This window comes from Mobula birostris, chromosome 10 (genome assembly GCF_030028105.1).
Source record: "Mobula birostris isolate sMobBir1 chromosome 10, sMobBir1.hap1, whole genome shotgun sequence".
NCBI classification, from domain to species: domain Eukaryota; kingdom Metazoa; phylum Chordata; class Chondrichthyes; order Myliobatiformes; family Myliobatidae; genus Mobula; species Mobula birostris.
In genome coordinates this window covers 113,713,369-113,738,177 of record NC_092379.1, presented here as the reverse complement: position 1 = coordinate 113,738,177, position 24,809 = coordinate 113,713,369, and the positions used below count along the sequence as shown (strand labels likewise).

Below are 24,809 nucleotides of genomic sequence, written 5' to 3'. Positions count from 1 at the left end.
TCTAAATGCTCGCCATTACATTTATTATCACCATGTGAGGCAACATCACAATCAAAACAAAAATAATTAGCCCATTTCAGTTATGAAACCAGTGGAAGCAATCAATGGAACATAATGCAAACCAGAGAGAAGATCAATTACACTGTCAAGGAACTGAACATTTCAAAGTTTAAAAGGCTATTTTTCTTCATGAAATGCTCAACCAAACTAGTATAATAAGAAACCATTTTTTATCACAATGGTTTTATGTATAAATAAGTTATGCGAATGATTAAACACTATGTAATTATGGAAATTAATCACTTTTTAAAACTTAATCCAAATGTTTTCATGGACGTTATCCTCCACCCCAACTTTTTCAATTTTCTCTCCTGCCTAGAGGGAATTAACTTCTACTCGGATATAACCACAATTAGGCTTTGTTTGCAAGTGATTCTTTTTCACATAAGTCCAAAATAATACTGGAAGCACAAGATTTAAGCTCCACCACACCAATCCTGCAGCTCAATTGATAGAATAAATAAAGGTGTAGACTATTTTCTAAACAGGGAGAAAATTCAAAAATCAGAGGTGCAATGCGGCTTGAGAGTCCTTGTTTAGGATTCCCGAAAGGTTGACTTGCAGGTTGAGTTGGTGGTAAGTAAGGCAAGTACATTTTATTTCAAGAGGACTGGAATATAAGAGCAAGGATGTAATGCTGAGTATTTATAAGGCATTAGTCAGACCACTCTTGGAGTATTGTGAGTTGTTTTCTGTCCCTTATCTAAGAAAAAATGAGCAACACACATCAAAGTTGCTGGTGAACGCAGCAGGCCAGGCAGCATCTCTAGGAAGAGATATAGTCGATGTTTCGGGCCGAGACCCTTCGTCAGGACTAACTGAAGGAAGAGCTAGTAAGAGATTTGAAAGTGGGAGGAGGAGGGGGAGATCCAAAATGATAGGAGAAGACAGGAGGGAGAGAGATGGAGCCAAGAGCTGGACAGGCGATTGGCAAAAGGGATATGAGAGGATTATGGGACAGAAGGCCCAGCGAGAAGGAAAAGCGGGAGGGGGGGAAAACCCAGAGGATGGGCAAGGGGTATAGTCAGAGGGACAAAAAGGAGAGAGAGAGAAAGAATATGTGTATATAAATAAATAACCGATGTGGCACGAGGGGGAGGTGGGGCATTAGCGGAAGTTTGAGAAGTCAGTGTTCATGCCATCAGGTTGGAGGCTACCCAGATGGAATATAAGGTGTTGTTCCTCCAACCTGAGTATGGCTTCATCTTTACAGTAGAGGAGGCTGTGGATAGACATGTCAGAATGGGAATGGGATGTGGAATTAAAATGTGTGGCCACTGGGAGATCCTGCTTTCTCTGGGGGACAGAGCGTAGGTGTTCAGCAAAATGATCTCCCAGTCTGCGCTGGGTCTTGCCAATATATAGAAGGCCACATCGGGAGCATCAGACGCAGTATATCACCCCAGCCGACTCACAGGTGAAGTGTCGCCTCACCTGGAAGGACTGTCTGGGGCCCTGAATGGTGGTAAGGCAGGAAGTGTAAGGGCATGTGTAGCACTTGTTCCGCTCACAAGGATAAGTGCCAGGAGGTAGATCAGTGGGGAGGGATGGGGGGGACGAATGGACAAGGGAGTTGCATAGGGAGCGATCCTTGCGGAAAGCGGGGGTGGGGAGGGAAAGATGTGCTTAGTGGTGGGATCCCGTTGGAGGTGGCGGAAGTTACGGAGAATTATATGTTGGAGCCGGAGGCTGGTGGGGTGGTAGGTGAGGACAAGGGGAACCCTATTCCTAGTGGGGTGGCGGGAGGATGAAGTGAGAGCAGATGTACGTGAAATGGGGGAGATGCGTTTGAGAGCAGAGTTGATGGTGGCGGAAGGGAAGCCCCTTTCTTTAAAAAAGGAGGACATCTCCCTCATCCTGGAATGAAAGGCCTCATCCTGAGAGCAGATGCGGTGGAGACGGAGGAATTGCGAGATGGGGATGGCATTTTTGCAAGAGACAGGGTGAGAAGAGGAATAGTCCAGATAGCTGTGAGAGTCTGTAGGCTTATAGTAGACATCAGTAGATTAGCTGTCTCCAGAGAAAGAGACAGAAAGATCTAGAAAGGGGAGGGATGTGTCGGAATTGGACCAGGTAAACTTGAGAGCAGGGTGAAAGTTGGAGGCAAAGTGATTGAAGTCAACGAGCTCAGCATGCGTGCAGGAAGCAGTGCCAATGCAGTCGTCGATGTAGCGAAGGAAAAGTGGGGGACAGATACCGGAAAAAATGAGTTGGATTTGGAGAGGGTCCCGAGAAGGTTCACATGAATAATTCTATGAATGATAGTGTTAACGTATTGTATTAGGAGTGTTTGATGGTTCTGGGCCTGTATTCGCAGAAGAATGGGGAGGGGATCACATTGAAACTATTGAATATTGAAAGACCTAGCTAGAGTGGACACGGAGAGGATGTTTTCTATAATTGGTGAGTCTAGGACCAGATGGCACAGTCTCAGAATATAGAAATATCCATTCAGAACAGAATTTCTTTTAGCCAGAGAATGGTGAATCTGCAGAATTCATTGCCAAGGATGGCTGTGGAGGCCATGTCATTAAGTATATTCAACGTGGGGGTTGATAGATTGATTTTTGGTTAGTCAAGGTATCAAGGTTTATGGGGAGAAGGCAGGATAATGAGGTTGAGAAGGATAATGAATCACCCATGATGGAATAGCAGAGTAGACTCAATAGGCCAAAAGGACTAATTCTGCTCCTATGTTTTATGGTCTTATGGTCTGACATCAACAATTGCTTATGAATGCACTGTCACTTGGGATGACATTGAGTCAGGGTACAAGTAAATAGAATGCATAGGAAGCCAAATGTGATATGGAAAACACATAAAAATCTAAACAAGTTGAGAAAGGATAGTCCTACAAGGATCAGTGCCCGATCATTATTATTCACAATTTATAAAAATGATTTAAACTGTGGAATCAAAAACAATTTTCAGATTTGCTATGATGTCAGATTGGCAGTGTATTGCAATAAGAAAATGTTAAGGAAATTGCAGGTTGGACCTATAATGAGCAAATTAATTTCAATATAGATTAATGAGAGAATTCTAACACATAATGCAACATTAATGTGTTAAGTAATCATCACATGTAATAACCTTTAATTTTACAAAGTTGATCTGGATCCTCCATGCATACAAGATACTAACAAATGAGGTCCCTGGACACATGTCCTGGCATACCATGCTATATAACACATTTAGAATCTGGTCTTCACAATAGATGAAAGAACTACCTTGGTGAAATTTAAAGGGGACCTATTTGGAAACTGGTACCCTTTCATGTTAAAATCATCTTTCTCACCACAGGTCTGCGTCAGGCACATCCCTCACCCTGCCATGTAGAGAAAAACAATTAACCACACTGCATACAAAATCTCCCTTATTTAAAAGTTGGACTCTCACTTGATATACCACGCTTAATATGCTAAATCCTGAAATTGATTTTAAAAGGAAAGCAATGTGTAATTGTGGAAAGTAAAACTTAAGATGTGCATGGAGAATCAGACTAAATCAAAGTGGAGAGAGCTGGGAAATGAAATCATTGAAAGTAAGCACTTGCTCAATTCAGGGGGCCACAGAAGAAAATGAAGATTACCTTGCTCAGGAGCCTTATAAGAGGTTGTACGACCAGTTGAAATGTATACATTTAACATCTGTAAAATGCCAAGAGAGGGATGGCCGTATTTTTCTTTAAAACTAATATCATTAATAAATGCTCACTCAAACAACTGACAAAACATGTCACCTCAGAAAAGCTGCTAGAAAATTTTGTTCTCCATTTGGGGGACAATCACTTTCTCGCAGGTCTTTTTTTAGTGAAAGTACCAAGTCGATGCTAAATTATGGATGATTTTTTTGATTTTGATTTATAATTGCTATAAATTGAATCGAGATATCCAAACTCTTCACAGTAAGAATCCTTAAGGATATTAGCTCCTAATGTGGTATAATAAAACTTTCATACCCCAGTAACCACTTAATGCATTGGCATAATTTTTAACTACATGAAATACTTAAATAGTAACATTGTACGTTTTAGGTTTCAGGTCTGAATAGGGTTATAATTTCATAAATATTAAAACAATTTGCAGCTATTATCATCTGGTACTACAGGGGTTTGCAATATAAATTTTGGTGTCACACAAATCTATGAATAATTTATATCCATTAGGATCCATTATGGGATTAACTAACAAAGACAAGTGGCTTTATAAATAGAAATTATGTATAGCGTGTCAATCTACACAATATCACACAAAGTTACTTAAAGTAGATGAGAAATCAAATTCCAAGCACTTGATATGAAAAAGAAGTTTTGAATATATAATGCATCAGTCAGCCTCTGAAAATGACAGGATGACATTTTCCTTGGAATTCTAAAGGGTATCTGCCAAAAATATTCATCTGGAAGTCTTTAGCTCATGTTCAAGCTCAAATTTAAATGACTTCCTATACATTTGCAAGTTATTCTGCAATCATCTCGTTCATTCACTGTTGCCTTTTTGTTCCAGGTTAAAGGTAATCAAGGATGAGAAAAAAAAAATCTCTTGTAACTAAAATAAAAAGTAAGATGGCCTATTACAAAAATTAGATATATTCTGACTCGGGAAGCCTTAAAATATTTTTCACAATTATTTCACAAATATCAATCTTAGTTCAGTCAGGTCAAATCTTCCTCTCAAAGAATTTGCATGTATGATATTAATTTAAAACTCCAGTCTCATTTTTAATTTAGGGTGGCAGTCATACGGGCAGGAACAAGGAGGAGAGAGAGAAAAGGAATGGGGGCAGGGGAATCTGTCCCAATTTTGGATACAATAGTCCTCTATGAGTTTAACCTTAGGGTTTCATCTGATCATTGTGCAGCAGTCTTCTGTCCAAAAACACTGTAAAGCACTCCTGGACAAAACAAGAGCCAAGTACCAGGCATGACAAAGATACTGAATGGGGACTGATGCAATAGTCCTCACCAGTCAGCTTACTGACTGACAGGAGAATAAGGAGTGCATGCAAGTAAGAAAGGACTTTTATGAAATATCCTGGGACAGTTTTTCCTTCAATAAAAGTAAAAGCACTGACCTATTTGGGCTCTGATGCCTGCTGTGAATGTTACAATAATCTCCAAATAGGCTCTGGCAAACTGGTAATCACAAAACAACTGCAACATTTAAAGGAGGATGTTATCCAGCATCTTTTGTACCTGATCTGACATGCAAAAAAATAACTATTAACCTCATTATTCCAGCAGGAAAAGAGTAGGAAAGGTATGCTCCTATTTTAACACACAATAAATTTTATTTTTGATTTTTTTGTTCATTCTGTGGGTGTTATACTGGCATGGTCAGTATGTACTCTTTATCTACACTGTCATTGTAATTATAATGCTCGTGGGCAGTGAGTTCTGGGGAGATGATTCAGCAATGATGAATAAAAGATAATCCATTTCCAAGTCCTCTTCTGTTCACCAGCTCTTCTCATCCATTATTGGTTTAATTGTGTTCAAAATTTTTCACAAAACGATGTGACAGAACTATTGAGTTTTGATCTCTTTTTTTTTTAAATTGTGGGACAACCTATTTCTCCCTACAACACATTGCTTTTGCTGTTTAGTATACTCATGGTCCTATGTAATAGTTTTGGTAGAAGTGCCTAATGTCACTATTCAAAATCTCTAATATAATCTGCATTGTGTCAAGTTTGGTCTCCGTGCATGATTGCAATATCTGTATGAGGGACATTTTGTTGTGCAGGTTTGCAGGTGGAATGAAATACAATTCAAGCACTTTAGGTGGGTCACTGTTTTCCATGAATGTCCAGTTTTGGACTACAGTATTTGATCAGTACAGAATCCATCTCATTCAGCATTGTGGTGGTGTTACACGTTTGATGGAATATGGCCTTTTATGAGAAATCAGGTCTTCATTCCCTCCCCCTGTGACTAATCAAAAGTCGGGTAGCCACTCCTGTCAAAGGTATTGTGAAAAATGCATCCTTAATTCAGGATACATTCTTAAAGTCACTAATGGAATGACAGAACTGTTGATCTATTGAGTGGCTAGTTCAGTCATTCTTACTGATTAAATTTGAAACCTGCTTGCCAAAAGAAAATATTGTGAATTTGCTATTCTCAATTTTTAAAGTCATAGAACAATACAGGACAGAAAGAACCCTTGGGCCCATCTAGTTCATGCTGAACTATTAATCTTCCTAGTCCCAATAGTCTGCTCTCTGAACCTAACCCTCTATACCTTTCCCATCCACATACCTATCAGAATTTCTCATAAATATTGAAATTGAACCCACATCCAATACTTCCACTGGCAGTTTATTCCACATTCTCACCAACCTCTAAATAAAGAAGAACCCCCTCAGGTGCCCCTTAAACGTTGCTTCTTTCACACCTAACCTATGACCCCTTGTTCTAGTCTCAACCAACTTCAGTGGAAAAAGCCTGCTTTCATTTACTTTATGTATACCCTACATAATTTTGAATACCTCCATCAAATTTCCCCTCAATCTTGTATGTTCTAGGAAATAAAGACCTAACATATTAAATCTTCCCCTATAACTCAGGTCCTCAAGACCTATCGATATCCTTGTAAATTTTCTCCTCATTCTTTCAATCACTTTGATATATTTCCTGCAGGTAGGTGACCAGAACTGCACACAGTACTCCAAATTAGGCCTCACCTATGTCTTTTGCAACTTCAAAATAACATTCAAACTCCTGTACTCTAAACTTTGATTTATGAAGGCCAACGTGCCAAAAGCTCTCTTTACAACTTTATGTAGCTGAGAAGCTACTTTCAATGAATCAGGGATCTGTATTCCCAGATGTATTTCCTTTACTGTACTGCTCAGTGCCCTGCTGCTCACTGTGCAATTCTTACCCTGGTTTGTCCTCCCAAAATGCAACACCTCACACTTGTCTGCATTAATTTCCACCTGCCATTTTTCCAGCTGATCCAGGTCCCACTGCAAACTGTATACTGTAATTGATTTAGTTATTTATTTATTATTATTATTTTTTCCTTCTGTATTATATATTGCATTGAACTGCTGCTGCTAATCTCACAAATTTCATGTCACATGCCGGTGATAATAAACCGGATTCTGATTCGGATTCTGTACTGCACCACTAATCTTGGTGCCATTTGCTAATTTGCTGATCCAGTTTACTCCATTATCATTCAAATCTTTGAGGTAGACGACAAGCATCAACAGACCCAGGACTGATCCCTGTAGCACACCATTAGTCACAGGCCCCCAGTCAGAGAGTGAACTATCTGCTCTCTGGCTTCTTCCAGGAAGTCTAATCCAATTTACTACCTCATCCTGAATGCCAAGTGGCAGAATCTTCCTTACCAACTTCTCACACGGCCTTGCTAAAGCCCATGTACACAACATCCATTGTCTTGTTTTCTCTTAATTTCCTCGAAAAACTTTATAAGACTGGTTAGACTCGACTGAATGCGCACAATGCTATTTTCACTATTCCTAATCAGTCCCTGTCTATGCAAGTACTATGCTTATATATCCGGTCCCTTAGAATACCCTCCAATAATGTTCCCACTACTGATCTTAGACTCACAGGCTTATAATTTCCTGGCTTGCTCTTAGAGCATTTTTTAAACATCAGAACAAGTTTAGCTATCTTCCAATCCTCCAACACCTCTTGTATTGCTAAGGATGTTTTCAATATCTTTGCTAGGGCCCTTACAATTTCTACACTAGCCTTTCACAAGGTCCACAGAACACCTTGTCAGGCCTTGGGGATTTATTTACCCCAAATGGCCTCAAGACAGCAAACACCTCCTACTCTAATCTGTATACAGTGCATTACATCACTACTGTTTTGCCTCACTTCTCTAAACACCAAGTCCTTCTTTTGAGTAATACAGATGCAAAACATCTAGTTAAGACCATCCTATCTCTTATGGTTCCATGCATAGATGACCACTCTGATCTTCAAGTGGGAAAAAATTGTCCTTTGTTATTCTTTTTCTCTTAATATATCTGTAAAAGGTCTTGGGATTTTCCTTCACCTTGACTGCTAGAACAATATTACACCTTCTTTTAGCCCTCCTGATTTCCTTCTTAAATGTTCACTTGCCTTTCTTGTACTGAAGGACCCCATTTGTTCCTTCCTGCCTATGCCTGCTATGCACTTCCTCCTTCTTCTCCTTAACCAGAGCCTCAAAATCTCCTGAAAACCTAAGTTCCTTAAACCTGTTATCCTTGCCTTTTATTCTGACAGGAACCTACAAGCTCTGTTCTCTCAAAATTTTATTTTTGAAAGCTTCCCATTTATCAAGCACATATTTGTCAGTAAACAAACTGTCCCAATCCACACTTGCCAAATCCATTCTGATCCATTAAAATTGGCACTTGCCAAAGTTTAGAGTCTCAGCCTGAGGACCAGAACTATCCTTTCCATAATTATCTTGAATCTAATAGTATTGTGATCACTAGAGGCAAAATGTTCCCCCAAACAAACTTCTATCACCTGCTCTGTCTTATTCCCTCACAGGAGATCTAGTATTGCACTGTCTTTAGTTGGGACCTCTATGTATTGATTTAGGAAACCTTCCAAACTCTATCCCATCAAACCCTTTTACAGTAAGAAAGTACCATAATGGAATGAACAGAACTGTTTGCAATACTCCAGATATGGCTTACTACAGTTTTATAAACCTGCAACATGATTTCCTGACTTTTAAACACAATGACTTGACTAAGGGTGGCAGGGTGGAGATATGTCTCTACCAAAAGATGTGGTAGGTGTTCCTTCCCTCCGCTTGCCTGCAGATTATCCTTGGGCAATGTGTAGCTCCTGATCAGCCCCTTCACCTCTACTGATCCCACCCCCCCCCACCCCCCCCACAACCATCAGAGTCATATGAAGCCATGGGAGCAGGTAGTGGATTGTCGCATGAGCAGCTGGTGCATATTACATTTCCTGGTTACTTGACCATTGACACCAGGCAGACAATCTCTGAAAAGTATTGAAAATGGCTGGGGTCACCCATCTTGTAAAGGCACTGCCCAGAAAAAGGCAATGGCAAGCTACGTATGTAGAAATATTCGCCAAGAACAATCATGATCCAAAATCAGGGTTGCCTACAACATAAGACATGGCACATGATGATGAAGATTCCTTGATTAATAAAGGCAAATATGCCATCTGCCTTCTGAACCACCTTACCAACCTGGGTAGTCACTATCAAGGAGCTATGAAGTTGGACCCCAAGATCCCTCTGCTCAACCATACTGTTGAGGGAATTTCCTTTAACTGTGTACTGTCTCTTTACATTTTCAATTCAGCAGTGTAGCCACTATACTTTTAATCTAGGCATACTCAGCTGGAATTAAATTTCCTAGCTCTTGTTGTGGGATTTCAAATTTGGTTTAAAGATTAATTGTTTAAACCATGGATGACAAGTCCAGGAATGAAACTACATTACTACCATACTCTACCAATATCAGCCAAAGGTAAAACTAGCTAATCTGACCAGTTTCCAGTGAGTAGCTTTTGTTGAAATTACCTCTCTTGTTGTAATCAGAAAGTTAGAATCTCAATAGGTAAGCCCAACAGATGAATTTAACTTTTCGGTTTTTGCTGCTCCAGCTAGGAAATTTAATTCCAGATAACTTAATTCATCTGGATTAATTATATAGCGGATACACTTGTGAATTTATAATTACCCGTTTGCTATAAAAACATCTGGTTTACTAATATCTTAACACTATATGGTCCATATTTGATTTCCCCATTACCATCTGTAGGTTGTCACATCCCAAGCAGAGGTTAATACTTTATCTTCAATATATTAATTGTTGAGAATCACAGTGTGGAAACAGGCCCTTCAGATCATGAAGTCCACAATGGCGATCAAACATCTATTTACACTCAACCAATGTTAATACTGTCTTTTCATTCTTCTCAATTCTCATCAGCTCCTCCCTCAGGTTCTAACACTCACTTCTGCTCACTGCATATTTTTGGGATGTGGAGGAAACTATAGCACTGGGAGAAAACAGTTACAGGAGAAAGTGCAAACACCACACAGGGAGCATCAGAGGTCGAATATGGACTTGGGTTTCTGGGGCTGTGTGGTAGTGGCTTTAACGGCTGTGTCACTGTGCCACCCTTCCAAGAATAATTAAAAATAATTTGCCATTGTGTCAATAAATCTGCAAAAGAAACCAGTTCTTTGATTCTATACTTTTCCATCTATACAGGTTCCGTTTTCAAGAATGCTGCTAAATAAAGTGTCAATATATAATCAGATGCATGGCTTTAAAGTTCAAAATTTCCCATTCTGTAGAACCAGGAAACGTGTATAAACTCTTACTGTTCAAGTCTTCCCTGTCATGTTTGGAAGAGGAGCAGAGAGAAAACGCTGAAGACAAATAGCCACACAATAAGGTTGAGTTAATTCACTTCACTCACTGTCGATCTTTTACAAAAAAAAATGTGCTTAAGCCATTAATAATTTCTTAAGTGTAATTCTGAACACTTGAAACAAATGGTGACTGTTTCTATTTCTCATACACCTCACCTATGATTCAAAGCACAGCAAATCAGTGCCTGTGATTCAAATTTGTTTTTGCAAAGTATATTTTACACTGAGACAAAAAGAAGTGGCAACACTAGAGAGGTGTAAAATATCTGTAAATGAACTCTCCAAAATTTCAGAAATGTAACATTGGCATCAAACTTTAGATGCAGACATGAAGTTGGCACAAATTACAATCTTAAATCAGTAGATTTATTTCACAATCCTATCCTGAGAACTTGTGAGGTAAGTACATGAATCCAATTGATATAATCCTCGTCCAATGAATTGTCCTACAAAGTTACACAAAACCATAACAGAGCTCTGAAAAGAGCTTCATTTTTACTGTGCTTTTGTAATTGGTTTTCACATCAGCTGAAGACATCATTGCACAACAATATTTTACAGAAATGCTTAGTTTAAATCCTTACCATTTTCTGCATCAGACTTCCTTTCCTGTTCGGTGTCAGTGAGGGAAAGCATTGAATTTGCCCGGCTTGACAGACAGGAGCTATGTTCAGATTTGATCTCTCGCATCCACAATCGTAAAGCATGATCTGGAGATGCAGCTCCTTCTGTTTCAGTATCGACATCAGATCCCATTATTATAGGGTATCCGTGTTGGGAAGGATCACATAGATCTGTCTGATACCCACCACACAACACTGGTGGAGCTTCACAGAATTCCATTGCTAAAACAAAGAGAGAAAGAGAAGGGACAGAGTCAGTCATTAAGCTTATTGAAAGAACATATTTAAAGAGCAGTTAACAGCACAATATGCCAGGCCGCCTTTCAGCCTTCTCAGAAATTCCAGTACATAACACCAGCAGCGTATTAAGTAGGCAATTACAAAATTCAAAATGATAAAACATGTTTGTTGAAACATGGGAAAAATGTTCTTTGGGTGTTCAACATCTGCCAGACGATGCTGACGATGTTCTACGAGTCTGTGGTGGCCTGTGCGATCATGTTTGCTGTTGTGTGGTGGGGCAGCAGGCTGAAGGTAGCAGACACCAACAGAATAAACAAACTCATTCGTAAGGCCAGTGATGTTGTGGGGATGGAACTGGACTCTCTCACGGTGGTGTCTGAAAAGAGGATGCTTTCCAAGTTGCATGCCATCTTGGACAATGTCTCCTGTCCACTACATAATGTACTGGTTGGGCTCAGGAGTACATTCAGCCAGAGACTCTTTCCACTGAGATGCAACATGGAGCGTCATAGGAAGTCGTTTCTGCCTGTGGCCATCAAACTTTACAACTCCTCCCTTGGAGGGTCGGACACCCTGAGCCAATAGGCTGGTCCTGGACTTATTTCCTGGCATAATTTACATATTACTATTTAATTATTTATGGTTTTATTACTATTTAATTATTTATAGTGCAACTGTAACGAAAACCAATTTCCCTCGGGATCAATGAAGTATGATTAGAATCTAAAATCAATCCAATGTTAATCATCAAATCATACAAATGTATCACAGAGAAGGAGATTATTAGACCAATTGCCCCGTCCTAGTTCCTTGAAAAATCATTTGTTTTAGACCTACTTCTCCCATAATTTGAGTTTCTCAAGCAAATACACAGGAGCATATTTTTTTAAAGATTTATGGAATTAGCTTTTATCACCTTTCGTCATGAAGCATTCCTGATCTTGACATATCCCTGACTGGGAGTACTTTTATTCATCTCCCCTCCAGATCTTTTGATGATAATTTTAAGTCTTTGACTTCTGGATATTGACCCATTTGCCAGGGGAATAGCTTTACTCTGTGCTATCTATTCATCTCATCATTTTTATCAAATCACATCTTAAACCTCTTTGTCCTCATGTTAACTTTTCCCATCTGTCTTAATAAACGAAGTCCCCAGTCCCTCGTAACATCCTGGTGGATCTCATCTGCACCCCTTTAAAGTTCTTTGCTTGGAGTGTGTTTCTCTGAGGATATTTCTATATAAAAATTAAAATATGAAATATGAACTGCCTTGATAGAGTGAATGTGGAGAGGATGTTTCCTGTGGTGCAAGAGTCTAAGACCAGAGGACGCAACCTCAGAATAGAAGGGTGTCCTTTTAGAACAGAGATGAGGAGGAATTTCTTTAGCCAGAGAGTCGTGAATCTGTGGAATTCTTTGCCACAGGCAGCCATGGAGCTCAAGTCTTTATGTATATTTAAGGCAGAGATTGATAGATTCTTGATTGGTCAAGGCATGAATAAATACAAGGAGAAGGCAGGAGATTGAGGCTGAGAGGCAAATTGGACCAGCAATGATGAAATGGTGCCAGCTCAGTTGGCCAAATGGCCTAATTCTGCTTCTATGTCTTGTGGTCTTATGCACTACAGTTCTAAGATTCAGGCCTAACCAGAGAGTTATATTATTCTAACCTGACCTTTATACTTCTATGATATGAAAATCTGCAGATACTGGAATTTCAAACAACACACACAAAATGCTGGAGGAACTCAGCAGGCCCTAAATATCGACTGTTTACTTTTTCCATTGATATTGCCTGGTCTGCGGAGTTCCTCCAGTATTTTGTGTGTGTTGCTCTATACTTCCATGTATGAGTCTATGGTTCTGACGCAAATAATTGATATGCTTTTTAGCCACTGTACCAATTAGCTATGGACAGCACAGGTGGTAAGTGGACAGTTCCAGAGCAGCTGATAGTATTGCTGTGTCCCAACTACCAAGTTTGGGGGTTTGATCCTGACTTTGGAAACTCTTTATGTGGAGTTTGTTTATTCTTAATATGACAATGTGGTTTCCAATAGAGACTTGAGATTCCTCCCACATCCAAAAGATATACTCGTAGGTTAGCTGGTTGCTGTTAATCACAACACTCTTTATAGAAGTGGTGAATACATCAAAGAGAAATTGATATGTACAGCAAGAGTAAGTTCCAGGGCAACAGAAAAGTAAGACTTGTAAAGGAAATGATGGAATTGCTCTGATCTGAGCCTATTGGGCTTAATTAACACTTCATGCCTTGCAGCAATTATGTGATTTTAAGGACTTGTGCATATGGGGATGAAAGTTTTTCAGTTCATTTGTACCTAATTGATCTTATCACTAATCACAGTATACCTACTTTCAAATTCTTCCTGAGTAGCAGTGCTTCACATTTATTGGCCATGAGCTCCAGCTGCCATTTTTCTGCCAATGTCACCATTCTATCTAGTTTATCCTCCAAACTATGAACGATGTTAATAGTCTGCCATGTTTTCTATCTTCCTCAAATGGTACATTGCTACTTCCTATATATAAATCTAGACTGTTAATGAAAGAGATGTTGATGATATCTGATGCTAAACTGACCACTGAGGAATGCCTCTGTAAATTCAGCATGCTTACGTTAAACTTACATAGCACTCTACTTTCCTGTAATTATTCCAGGCAACCCATTACTGAAGAAGTTCACAATTTAACTTATTATTGGCTCCAACAATGAAGATAATTAACTTCCTTTGATCACATCTTTCCAAACGACCAGCTTGCTCGTGTTCCTACTTGTGAAACTAAATTAGTCTAATCTTGTGACTGCCTGTAATACTGTTGCTGCCAACCTGCTGTGAGCTTTCTTTGGGATGTTGCTTCTTGACTTTGAAATTGTAGATGGTTATGTAAAATTACGTAGATTTATTAGATTTATTATAATAATTAGAAAAATGCTAAAGTAAAAACAAGCATAATTTGGATAAGAGCTGCTAAATGTCAATAAGAATTTGAGTTGATTGATTTTGACTAATGTTGTCTTGTTCTGACAAAGACTATCACTTGATGATTAACTTGTTTATGTACATTCATCATATTATATAACATAATCCTGAACTTGCTTTTGTGCCACTACGCCATGCAACAGCTATATTTTCCCATGTCAAGCAGGTAGCTAACAACTGCTGCATATCCCTGAAATAGCGACAGCAATCACCAGGGTGAAGATAAACATTGGACAATATGCCCTTTTGATATAAATTTATCAAAACAATCAAACAAATTCAGGACAACATCTGTAAGTAAAAATCACACACTTCTGAAAAGCATTTTTCTCCCACTATTTTAATAACACTGGACAACACAGATTTTGCTTCCTGAATACCTTATGAATTTTGGGATACTGATCATGAAAATCACCATGAAATTTCCCTATCATGCAACATAATAAACTTATGTTTATTATTTCAATTCATTATTCAAGTCAATTAAAATGTTGCCTACAATGTAAGCTGGAAAGTTTCCTATCTTGTCCAGGTATGCTTGGGCATGCTTAGGCGGTGCAGCTACTGCATGGCAGGACAGGTTTCAGTAATAATTATTGGGTTCAGGACTGTAAGGATGGAATTTGCCATCACCAGGCACAAAAATTTCTAAGAAGGATTTTGATATTTTAGACAGATGCTTCCCAGAATAACCGATGCCAAGATTAAGGAAAGCATTTTTGTTGGTCCACAAATCAAAAGGGTCATCAGTGACAGGCAATTTGAAGAATTTCTAGTGGGACCGGAGAAAATCACATGGAAGGTATTCAAGGAAATTGTTGAAATTTTTCTTGGCATCTACAGAGCACCAAACTACATGCAGCTGGTTGAAAGCGTGCTTCAAGCATATAAAACCATGAAATGCAACGTCACTAAAGATTCATTTTCTGCATTCCCATTTAGACTTCTTCCCTGCAAATCTTAGTCCTGTTAGTGACGAGCATGGTGAAAGGTTTCACCAGGACATTGCGATCATGGAGAAAAGATACCAGGGCAAATGGAATCCATCAATGCTGGCAAATTATTGTTGGACACTTAAGCGAGAAGCCTCAGACACCAAGTACAAATGAAAATCATTAACAAAATATTTTTAACTTTGTTGAACTATTGCAAAGCATCAGCACAATGATACAATTAAACACATTATATTCTATAAAAGTTAATTTGTTGTTTCTCCAAATTCCTACGTGATACAAGTAGTCTGAAATTATATTTGTGTTCACCTTCAAGCAATCTATCATAAACAAACAAAAACTCTGAGGAAGCAACATCTTTGAAAAAAAATTGTTGTCCTGTGTAATAGCTTTTGTCTGATTCATAATTTTCAAACCATCAACGTTCAGAATGCTACAACATAACATGAATGTGTCCCTGCCATTTAGCTGTGCTTTGAAACAAAGTAATCAAAAATGCCATAATTACTCTGTTTTTTTTTTGCTTTTTTAAGTACAATAGATTCTGGTTAATTGGGCCATCAGTTAATTGGGGCAACTGCTTATTGGAGGCAAAATTGATGAAATTAATGAGGCCAGCATGGGTGCATAAAACAGCACATAGTTACCAGGGAAGGCTTTGTGCATGGACTGTTCTACATAGTCAATGAAAAGGCAGGCGTGGATGGGGCCAGTGAAGGTGACCAGGGCTACACCTTGAGTTTGGAGAAAGTGGGAGGGGACAAAAAGAAATTGTTGAGTGTGAGGACCAGTTCTGACAGACAGAGATGATTGGTGCTGGTCGGGTCTGCTGTCAAGGAAGAAGCAGAAAGCTTCTTCATGGGGGATAGACATGTATAGGGACTGGAGATCCATGATGAAAATGAGGCAATCGAATCCAGGGAACTGAAAGTTGTTGACGGGATTGAGGGCATGTGATGTGTCGTAGATGTAAGTGGGAAGAGACTGAACCAAGTGGGATATAATGGAGTCGAGGTATGCAGACATGAGTTCACTGGGGCAGGAGCAGGCAGAAACAATGGGCCTACCAGGACAGTCAGGTTCATCAATCTTGGGTAGGAGGTAGAAGTGTGTGGGGTAAGGAAACAATTAGACTGGTGACAGTGGATGGGAGATCTCCAGAGATGATGACGTTGATAATGATGTTGTAGACAATCTCCTGATGATTCTGAGTGGGGTCCTTTACAAGGGAGGAGTCTAAGAGTTGCAGGATGGCCTCTTCAAAGTAGAAGTTAGTCTGCCAGACTGCAACTGTAGTGTTCTTTCCCCGTTGTTTAGCCTGTGCTGGATTGATCCCAACACAACTGATGCCGTTTACATTCCAAGAATTTGGAGAAAATGGCTCTTGGGAGAAGAGTAAGCTTTGTCTATTTTTATAACATATTTAACAGAGCTTTAGTGATATTGTGTTTGACTGCATGTGAGTGCTTTTGTTGAGCTTCATAAATATAGAATGGTAAATCACAGTAGAGGCCCTTTGGGTCATAATGTAATGCTGAAAATATAAAGCAAAACAAATACTTTTAGTTTTTGTTCAGATTTTCTCTTTTGATATGCCTTTAAATGTTCATGGATGGGCTCAAACACACCGTCAGCCTTGGTGGTGTCTCATCCCACCCACTGTTAGATTAGTTCTGGGCATTATTTCTTGTCTACATTGAGGCAAGTTTACCTTACGGTATATTAATTAGAATACTTATATTGAAATATTAAAGTAAGAAAAAATAGAAACACTTATCTTAAATGGTTGGGAACCCTATTTGTAGACATGGGGGTCTATCTAGATGTGCTAAGTCTGGTTGGTGGGAAACACAGGGGGAGTGCACAGCCCCGAGTTCAGATTGAGTCTGTAGGAAACAAGGATTTTACAACTTGGTAAAAATATACAAGCTGTGCTTGGAACTGAGAAAGGGTAATGCAGAGATTATCAATCTTTAATGCAACAGGATTGCAACAACAAGTTCCCTGGGGGTGGGGAGGGCTGTGGTTATTGTGTCGGAGAGAATGATGAACTGTCTCGTGGTGTTGCACAGTTGTTCCTGTGAGGCTCTGTTGGTATTCATTCTGATGTCTGACGTCTTATTTAAATAGAACATAGGATAGTACAGCACAGAACAGACCCTTCGGCCCACAATGTTGCGCTGACCCTTAAACTCTGCCTGCCATATAACCCCCCACCTTAAATTCCTCCATATACCTGTCTAGTAGTCACTTAAATTTCACTAGTGTATCTGCCTCCACCTCTGACTCAGGCAGTGCATTCCACGTACCAACCACTCTCTGAGTAAAAAAAACCTTCCTCTAATACTCCCTTGAACTTCCCACCCCTTACCTTAAAGCCATGTCCTCTTGTATTGAGCAGTGGTGCCCAGGGGAAGAGGCACTGGCTATCCACTCTATCTATTCCTCTTATTATCTTGTACACCTCTATCATGTCTCCTCTCATCCTCCTTCTCTCCAAAGAGTAAAGCCCTAGCTCCCTTAATCTCTGATCATAATCCATAATCTCTAAACCAGGCAGCATCCTGGTAAATCTCCTCTGTACCCTTTCCAATGCTTCCACATCTTTCCTATAGTGAGGCGACCAGAACTGGACACAGTACTCCAAGTGTGGCCTAACCAGAGTTTTATAGAGCTGCATCATTACCTCACTACTCTTAAACTCTATCCCTCGACTTATGAAAGCTAACAACCCCATAAGCTTACTTAATTACCCTGTCTACCTGTGAGGCAACTTTCAGGGATCTGTGGACATGTACCCCCGATCCCTCTCCTCCTCCACACTACCAAGTATCCTGCCATTTACTTTGTACTCTGCCTTGGAGTTTGCCCTTCCAAAGTGTACAACCTCACACTTCTCCGAGTTGAATCCCTTCTGCCACCTATCAGCCCACTTCTGCATCCTATCAATGTCTCTCTGCAATCTTCGACAATCCTCTACACTATCCACAACACCAACAACTTTTGTGTCATCTGTAAACTTGCCAACCTACCCTTCTACCCCCACATCAGGTCGTTAATAAAAATCACGAAAAGTAGAGGTCCCAGAACTGATCCTTGTGGGACACCACTAGTCACAACCCTTCAATCCAAATGTACTCCCTCCACCACGACCCTCTGCTTTCTGCAGGCAAGCCAATTCTGAATCCACCTGGCCAAACATCCCTGGATCCCATGCCTTCTGAATTTCTGAATAAGCCTACCGTGTGGAACCTTGACAAATGCCTTACCAAAATCCATGTAGATCACATCCACTGCACTACCCTCATCTATATGCCTGGTCACCTCCTCAAAGAACTCTATCAGGCTTGTTAGACATGATCTGCCCTTCACAAAGCCATTCTGACTGTCCCTGATCAGACCATGACTCTCTAAATGCCCAGAGATCCTATCTCTAAGAATCTTTTCCAACAGCTTTCCCACCACAGATGTAAGGCTCACTGGTCTATAATTACCTGGACTATCCCAATTACCTTTTTTGAACAAAGGGACAACATTCGCCTCCCTCCAATACTCTGGTATCATTCCCGTAGACGACGAGGACATAAAGATCCTAGCCAGAGGCTCAGCCCTCGCCTTGTGGAGCAGCCTGGGGAATATTCCATCAGGCCCCGGAGACTTATCCGTCCTAAAGTATTTTAACAACTCCAACACCTCCTCTCCCTTAATATCAACATGCTCCAGAACATCAACCTCACTCATATTGTCCTCACCATCATCAAGTTCCCTCTCATTGGTGAATACCGAAGAGAAGTATTCATTGAGGACCTCGCTCACTTGCACAGCCTCCAGGCACATCTTCCCACCTTTATCTCTAATCGGTCCTACCTTCACTCCTGTCATCCTTTTTTTCTTCACATAATTGAAGAATGCCTTGGGGTTTTCCTTTACCCTACTCACCAAGGCCTTCTAATGCCCCCTTCTTGCCCTTCTCAGCCCCTTCTTAAGCTCCTTTCTTGCTACCCTATATGCCTCAATAGACCCATCTGATCCTTGCTTCCTAAACCTCATGTAGGCTGTCTTCTTCCACCTGACTAGATTTTCCACCTCACCTGTTCCTTCACCCTACCATTCTTTATCTTCCTCACTGGGACAAGAGATCTCTAAACATCGACCACATGTCCATAGTACATTTCCCTGCAAAAACATCATTCCAATTCACACTGGTAAGTTCTAGCCTTATAGCCTCATAACTTGTCCTTCCCTAATTAAAAATTTTCCTGTTTTCTCTGATTCTATCTTTTTCCATGACAACGCTAAAGGCCAGGGAGCAGTGGTCACTGTCCCCCAGATGCTCACCCACTGAGAGATCTGTGACCTGACCCGGTTCGTTATCTAATACTAGATCTAGTATGGCATTCCCCCTAGTCAGCCTGTCAACATATTGTGACAGGATTCCGTCCTGGACACACTTAACAAACTCTGTCCCGTCTAAACCATTGGAACTAATCAGGTGCCAATCAATATTAGGGAAGTTAAAGTCACCCATGATAACAACCCTGTTATTTTTGCACCTTTCCAAAATCTGACTTCCAATCTGCTCCTCGGTATCTCTGCTGCTACCACGGGGCCTATAGAATACTCCCAATAGAGTAACTGCTCCCTTCCTGTTCCTGACTTCTACCCATACTGACTCAAAAGAGGATCCTGCTACATTACCCACCCCTTCTGTAGCTGTAATAGTGACACCCCTCCTCCCCTTTTTCCCCCTTTATCCCTTTTTAAAGCACTGAAATCCAGTAATATTGAGAATCCATTCCTGCCCTGATGCCAGCCAAATCTCTGTAATGGCCACTACATTATAATTCCATGTATGTATCCAAGCTCTCATTTCATCACCTTTGTTCCTGATGTTTCTTGGATTGAAGTACATGCACTTTAGGCCTTCTACCTTACTACCTTTACATCCTTTATTCTGCTTCTCTTTCCTCAAAGCCTCTTTATATGTTAGATCTGGCTTTACTCCATGCACGTCTTCCACTGCTCTATCTCTCCGGGTCCCAACCCCCCCTTGCAAATTAGTTTAAATCCTCCCGAGCCATGCTATAAACCCACCTGCAAGGATATTGCTCCCCCTCGAGTTCAGGTGCAACCCATCCAATCTGTATAGGTCCCACCTTCCCCAGAAGAGATCCCAATGATCTAAAAGCCTAAAACCCTGCTCCCTGCACCAACTCCTCAGCCACGCATTCAACTGCCATCTCCTCCAATTCTTACCATCACTGTCACGTAGCACTGGCGGCAATCCTGAGAACGCCACCCTTGAGGTCCTGGGGATCTCTTCCTGGGGATCATGCCATTCCTCTGCACCTGGGTCCAGTCCTTTGAGAGCACACCATGACAGATTGACACCCCCCCCCCAATAAACCTGTGGACCCAGTAGAGGTTCTGAACTTCTCCATTCTATGTTCAAGATTTTTTTCTGAGGCTCTCTGGGTCAACAAGATTCATGAGATCTCCCATGTAAAGCTTTTGTTTTCCGAGTGGAATGCAGTTTCCGAGCAAAATGACCTGTTCCAGATTTCCCAGCACTGCCTCGAGCTCCAGGTGTGCCTTGTGTTTTTTCTGACCTGCCTCGAAAGCTCCCTGGGCTGTCAGGTGCCAGCCTTAGAGGGGCAGATACTGCCCTGAGCCCTGCAGATTGCCACAGAGCGTTGCACCGCCAGGGTTTTGGAGTACCTGTATTTAGTTATCAATATCTTCACTGGAGTTGTTAATCCCTTGTGTTTTCAGTTTAAATCTTGTCAAGTTAATTGCAGCTAGCACACGCTTCCCACATTCTACGATTATTTAAAGAAGACTCTCAGTCAATGCACAGGCAGGAGGCCACTCCTGCAAGATCCAAGTAATAAGATACGACACTTTTCGTTTTCTTGTTATAGTTGCTTGCTAATTTCTTGTGTCAGACCTGATTAGCAACATTTTCTATTGTTTAAATTAAAACAGATATCTTTATTTCCATATTGTTGTGCAAATGTTTAACCTATTTCCATCTCTTTACAGCTTCTTTGTTCCCTCTCACAAATTACTCTACCATTTCTCTGTGCATCATCACCAATTAAAGACAATTATTCTATAAGGCTTTGTGGTGAATAAATTAGTGTAGTAAGATCTTGGAAACATTACAATCAATGAAAAGATTTAATTTTGCAGATATTTGTTCATACTGTTATGAAATTGGAATGAACTGAAGTTAATTTTATTGCTGCCTTTTCAAAGTAATTTTCAGAGCTGCATTTAAACAACTGACCGTTTTGAACTTTTATGATTGTTTGATGATCTGTAATCCTGAAAATTATTTACAAACTGAAATATATTTACAAAGGTTTGATAACAATCTAAAGAAAACAGAAAGGGCAAAATTGAATGCAAAGGGAAGACTTTGAAAAGAACAAAGATCATCACTGAAAGACAGCTGTGGGACAGTGAAGGACTGTGATTGGCTCACTTAGCACACCTAGACTTAATTTTCTCAGCTGCAGAATGGCCATGAAGCAGCTTCATTCAATGCTTTTGGGCTCAATGGTCGATCCAGTGGTAGATCAGGTTGTCAGAAGTGCCAGCTTCTGACCTCCATCTGTAGTTCTAATTTTAGCTTTACATACACAGATGCCAATTATATGCTAAACTGTTTCAGTATGGGTCCTTAACAAGATTATTGGCTGATAGTATTCTGAGTTGGCCATTATTACAGAAAATTTAGACTGGGCTAAACCAATATAACAATGAAAAAGGCTTAAATGACAATGGAAGTGTTTCCAGGAAAATCTGCAAATCCTAATGACTATTTATGATCATTTCAACACTAATATTATCAGATATTGATAAATGAGATACTTGAGCACTGACTTCCTGAGTTCAATGAGATTCCATATAAATTATCCTCTTACCCAAGTGTGGACCAGAGATATACCGGCCGCACTGAGATTTTAAAACAGCACCGTGAGAAATAGCACAACATACTGTCCCGTGGAGCATTAATTTGGATGCTCTTCTGAAGGTTTGCTGTAATTTTGAAATCAAATAATAAAGCCACATTCATCTGGCATGCTTGGAACCTTTTGGCGTTTGATTTGACGATTTTCCAATTAAATTCGCTTTTGATTCACTTTTTTATGTTAAACAGGGGATTAATAGATCTTCCAATAAGCTCAATAGGTTTAAAGGCAGCATGGGGGTGGGGGGGGTGGAATATGAAGTTCCAGTAAATTTCAAGGGGGAGTTAGAAATATGACCAGGTTTGTGTTAAGAAAATATGGGAAACAGGATATGATGAATTTAAAGGAGAATGGTAAACCGAACCAGGTAAGTTTAAAGATAACTGGGGCCTTAGTGAGTGGAAAGGAGGTGGTTGGGAACTGTGGCCTTGATAAATGGAAGTGAGGGTGGGAACTGAACCCTTGGTGAATGGAAGAGAGTGACAGAACCAGGGCCCCACTGTGTGGAAGGGAACACAGGAAATGGGTCCTGGTGGAAGGGAGCTCAGGAAACAAGGCACTGCTGTGTGGTAGGGTTCCCTCTAGGTGGAAGGAAGCGCAGGTATCTGTACACCGGTAAATGGAATTGAACACCGGAACCAGGGACATAGTGAATAGAAAGGGGCAGGAAAATCAGTACCCAGGTGAGCCAGATACCAAATTGCCAGATTTCCAAATCTTTACTCAATGACTTATTGGAGCCGTAGTGTACGTACATGTAAATAACACAAATTAAGAAGGAACTATTTTGCAATCACAAACCAACCTAAACTCCTCTGTCCTCCTTTTTCAGGATGTGGGTAGTTCACTAGCTGTGAGCTGGAACATTCACTCAGTGTTTGCTCGATGAAAGCACAGCAATATACGATGAAAACTGTCAAATTCTTCCCTTGACCTTCTCACCTCCTCCTTTAAATCTCACCAAGCTGTCCATCACATTGTGCCGGAGCCAGTTAAGGGTCTTCTCTTTTCAAAGAGTACTTGAAAAATGGCTGTCAATCAGTGCCATGGGGAATAAGGTCTCTTTTGATCTTTGAGCAAGTAACTAGTGAACACCATGAAAAAAAAACAAGAAAGCAGCAAATAACTGCACCTCTCACAAGAACATGAGAACAGAGCTATTTATTAGTATTGAAGCAAGCACATCCCCTGCAGAAGTCTCAGATGCCTATCAATAAAGCTGACAACTCCAACTAAAATGCACAAAGTTTGGGCGCAACTGGTCAACCAGTGAAAAACTGTGGATAAAACAGCGAGCACTTTCCATGAGTTACTATTATATTGAACACGAAACCAGTCACGAACCACTTTACTGAATGAAGATTGAGAAGCATTTTTAAATGGAAGTATTATTTGCTCAAAATACTGGAGGAACACAGCAGGACAAGCAGCATCTATGGAAAAGAGTACTGTCGATGTTTTGGGCCAAGACCCTTTGGTAGGACTGGAAAAAGTCAGATGAGGAGTAGATTTAATAGTGGGAGAGGGGAGAAAGAAAGACAAGGTGATAAGTGAAACCTGGAAGGGAAGAGATGAAGTAAAAATTTTGGAAGTATAGGTGAAAGAGACAGAAGGCCATGGAAGAATGAAAATGGGGGAGGAGCACCAGAGGGAGCTGATGGGTGAGAGAGGAAAAAGGGGATGGGAAATAGTGAAGGGAAGGGGGGGTCATGGGGGGGGGGCAATATCAGAAGTTAGAGAAATCAATATTCATGCCATCAGGATGGAGGCTACCCAAACAGAATATATAGGTGTTATTCCTCCAACTTAAGTGTGGCATCATCACGAGAGTGGAAGAAATCATGGATAGAAATAGCAGTATGGAAATGGGAAATGGAATTAAAATGGGTGGCTACTGGTAGATTCCAATGTTTCTGGTGGACAGAGCATAGGTGCTTGGTGAAGTGGTCTCCCAATCTACATCATGTCTCACCAATATACAGGAGGCCACACTGGGAGCATCGGATATAGTATATGACCCCAACAGACTCTCAAGTGAAGTGTCACCTCACCTGGATGGACTGTTTAGGGCCCTGAATGGTAGTGAGGGAGGATGTGTAGGGGCAGGGGTAGTGCTTGTTCCTTTTGCAAGGATAAGTGCCAGGAGGAACATCAGTGGGGTGGGATAAATGGACAAGGGAGTCGCATAGCAGGTGATCCCTGCAGAAAGCAGAAAGTGGAGGGAGGGAAAGATGTGCTTGGTGGTGGGATCCCGTTGGAGATGGCAGAAGTTTTGAAGAATTATGTGCTGGACGTGGAGTCTGGTGGGGTGGTAGGTGAGGACAAGAGGAACCCTATCCCAGGTAGGGTGGCGGGATGATGAAGTAAGAGCAGATATGTGTGAAATGGAAGAGATGCAGTTGAGGGCAGCATTGATAGTGGAGGAAGGGAAGCCCCTTTCTTTGAAAAAGGAGGACATCTCCCTCGTTTTACAATGAAAAGCCTCATCCAGAGAGCAGACAGAATTGAGAGAAGGGGATCGCGTTTTTACAAGAAACAGGGA

The 24,809-nt window shown here is 40.6% G+C and overlaps 1 protein-coding gene across 6 annotated transcripts in view; it reads right to left on the bottom strand.

Annotated features, from left to right (window-relative positions):
* tenm1 (teneurin transmembrane protein 1) overlaps positions 1-24,809 on the bottom strand; it is an 802,783-nt gene that overhangs the window by 694,786 nt on the left and 83,188 nt on the right. For 3 of the 6 annotated variants that reach the window (XM_072271295.1, XM_072271297.1, XM_072271298.1), the window contains exons 2-3: positions 11,048-11,308; positions 6,132-6,147 (exon numbers count right to left, since the gene is read on the bottom strand). In XM_072271295.1, the coding sequence (XP_072127396.1) occupies positions 6,132-6,147; positions 11,048-11,308 (277 nt within the window). Of the gene's footprint in view, positions 1-6,131; positions 6,148-11,047; positions 11,309-24,809 lie in introns of those variants that run through there. The other 3 variants (XM_072271296.1, XM_072271299.1, XM_072271300.1) reach the window with 2 other exon arrangements.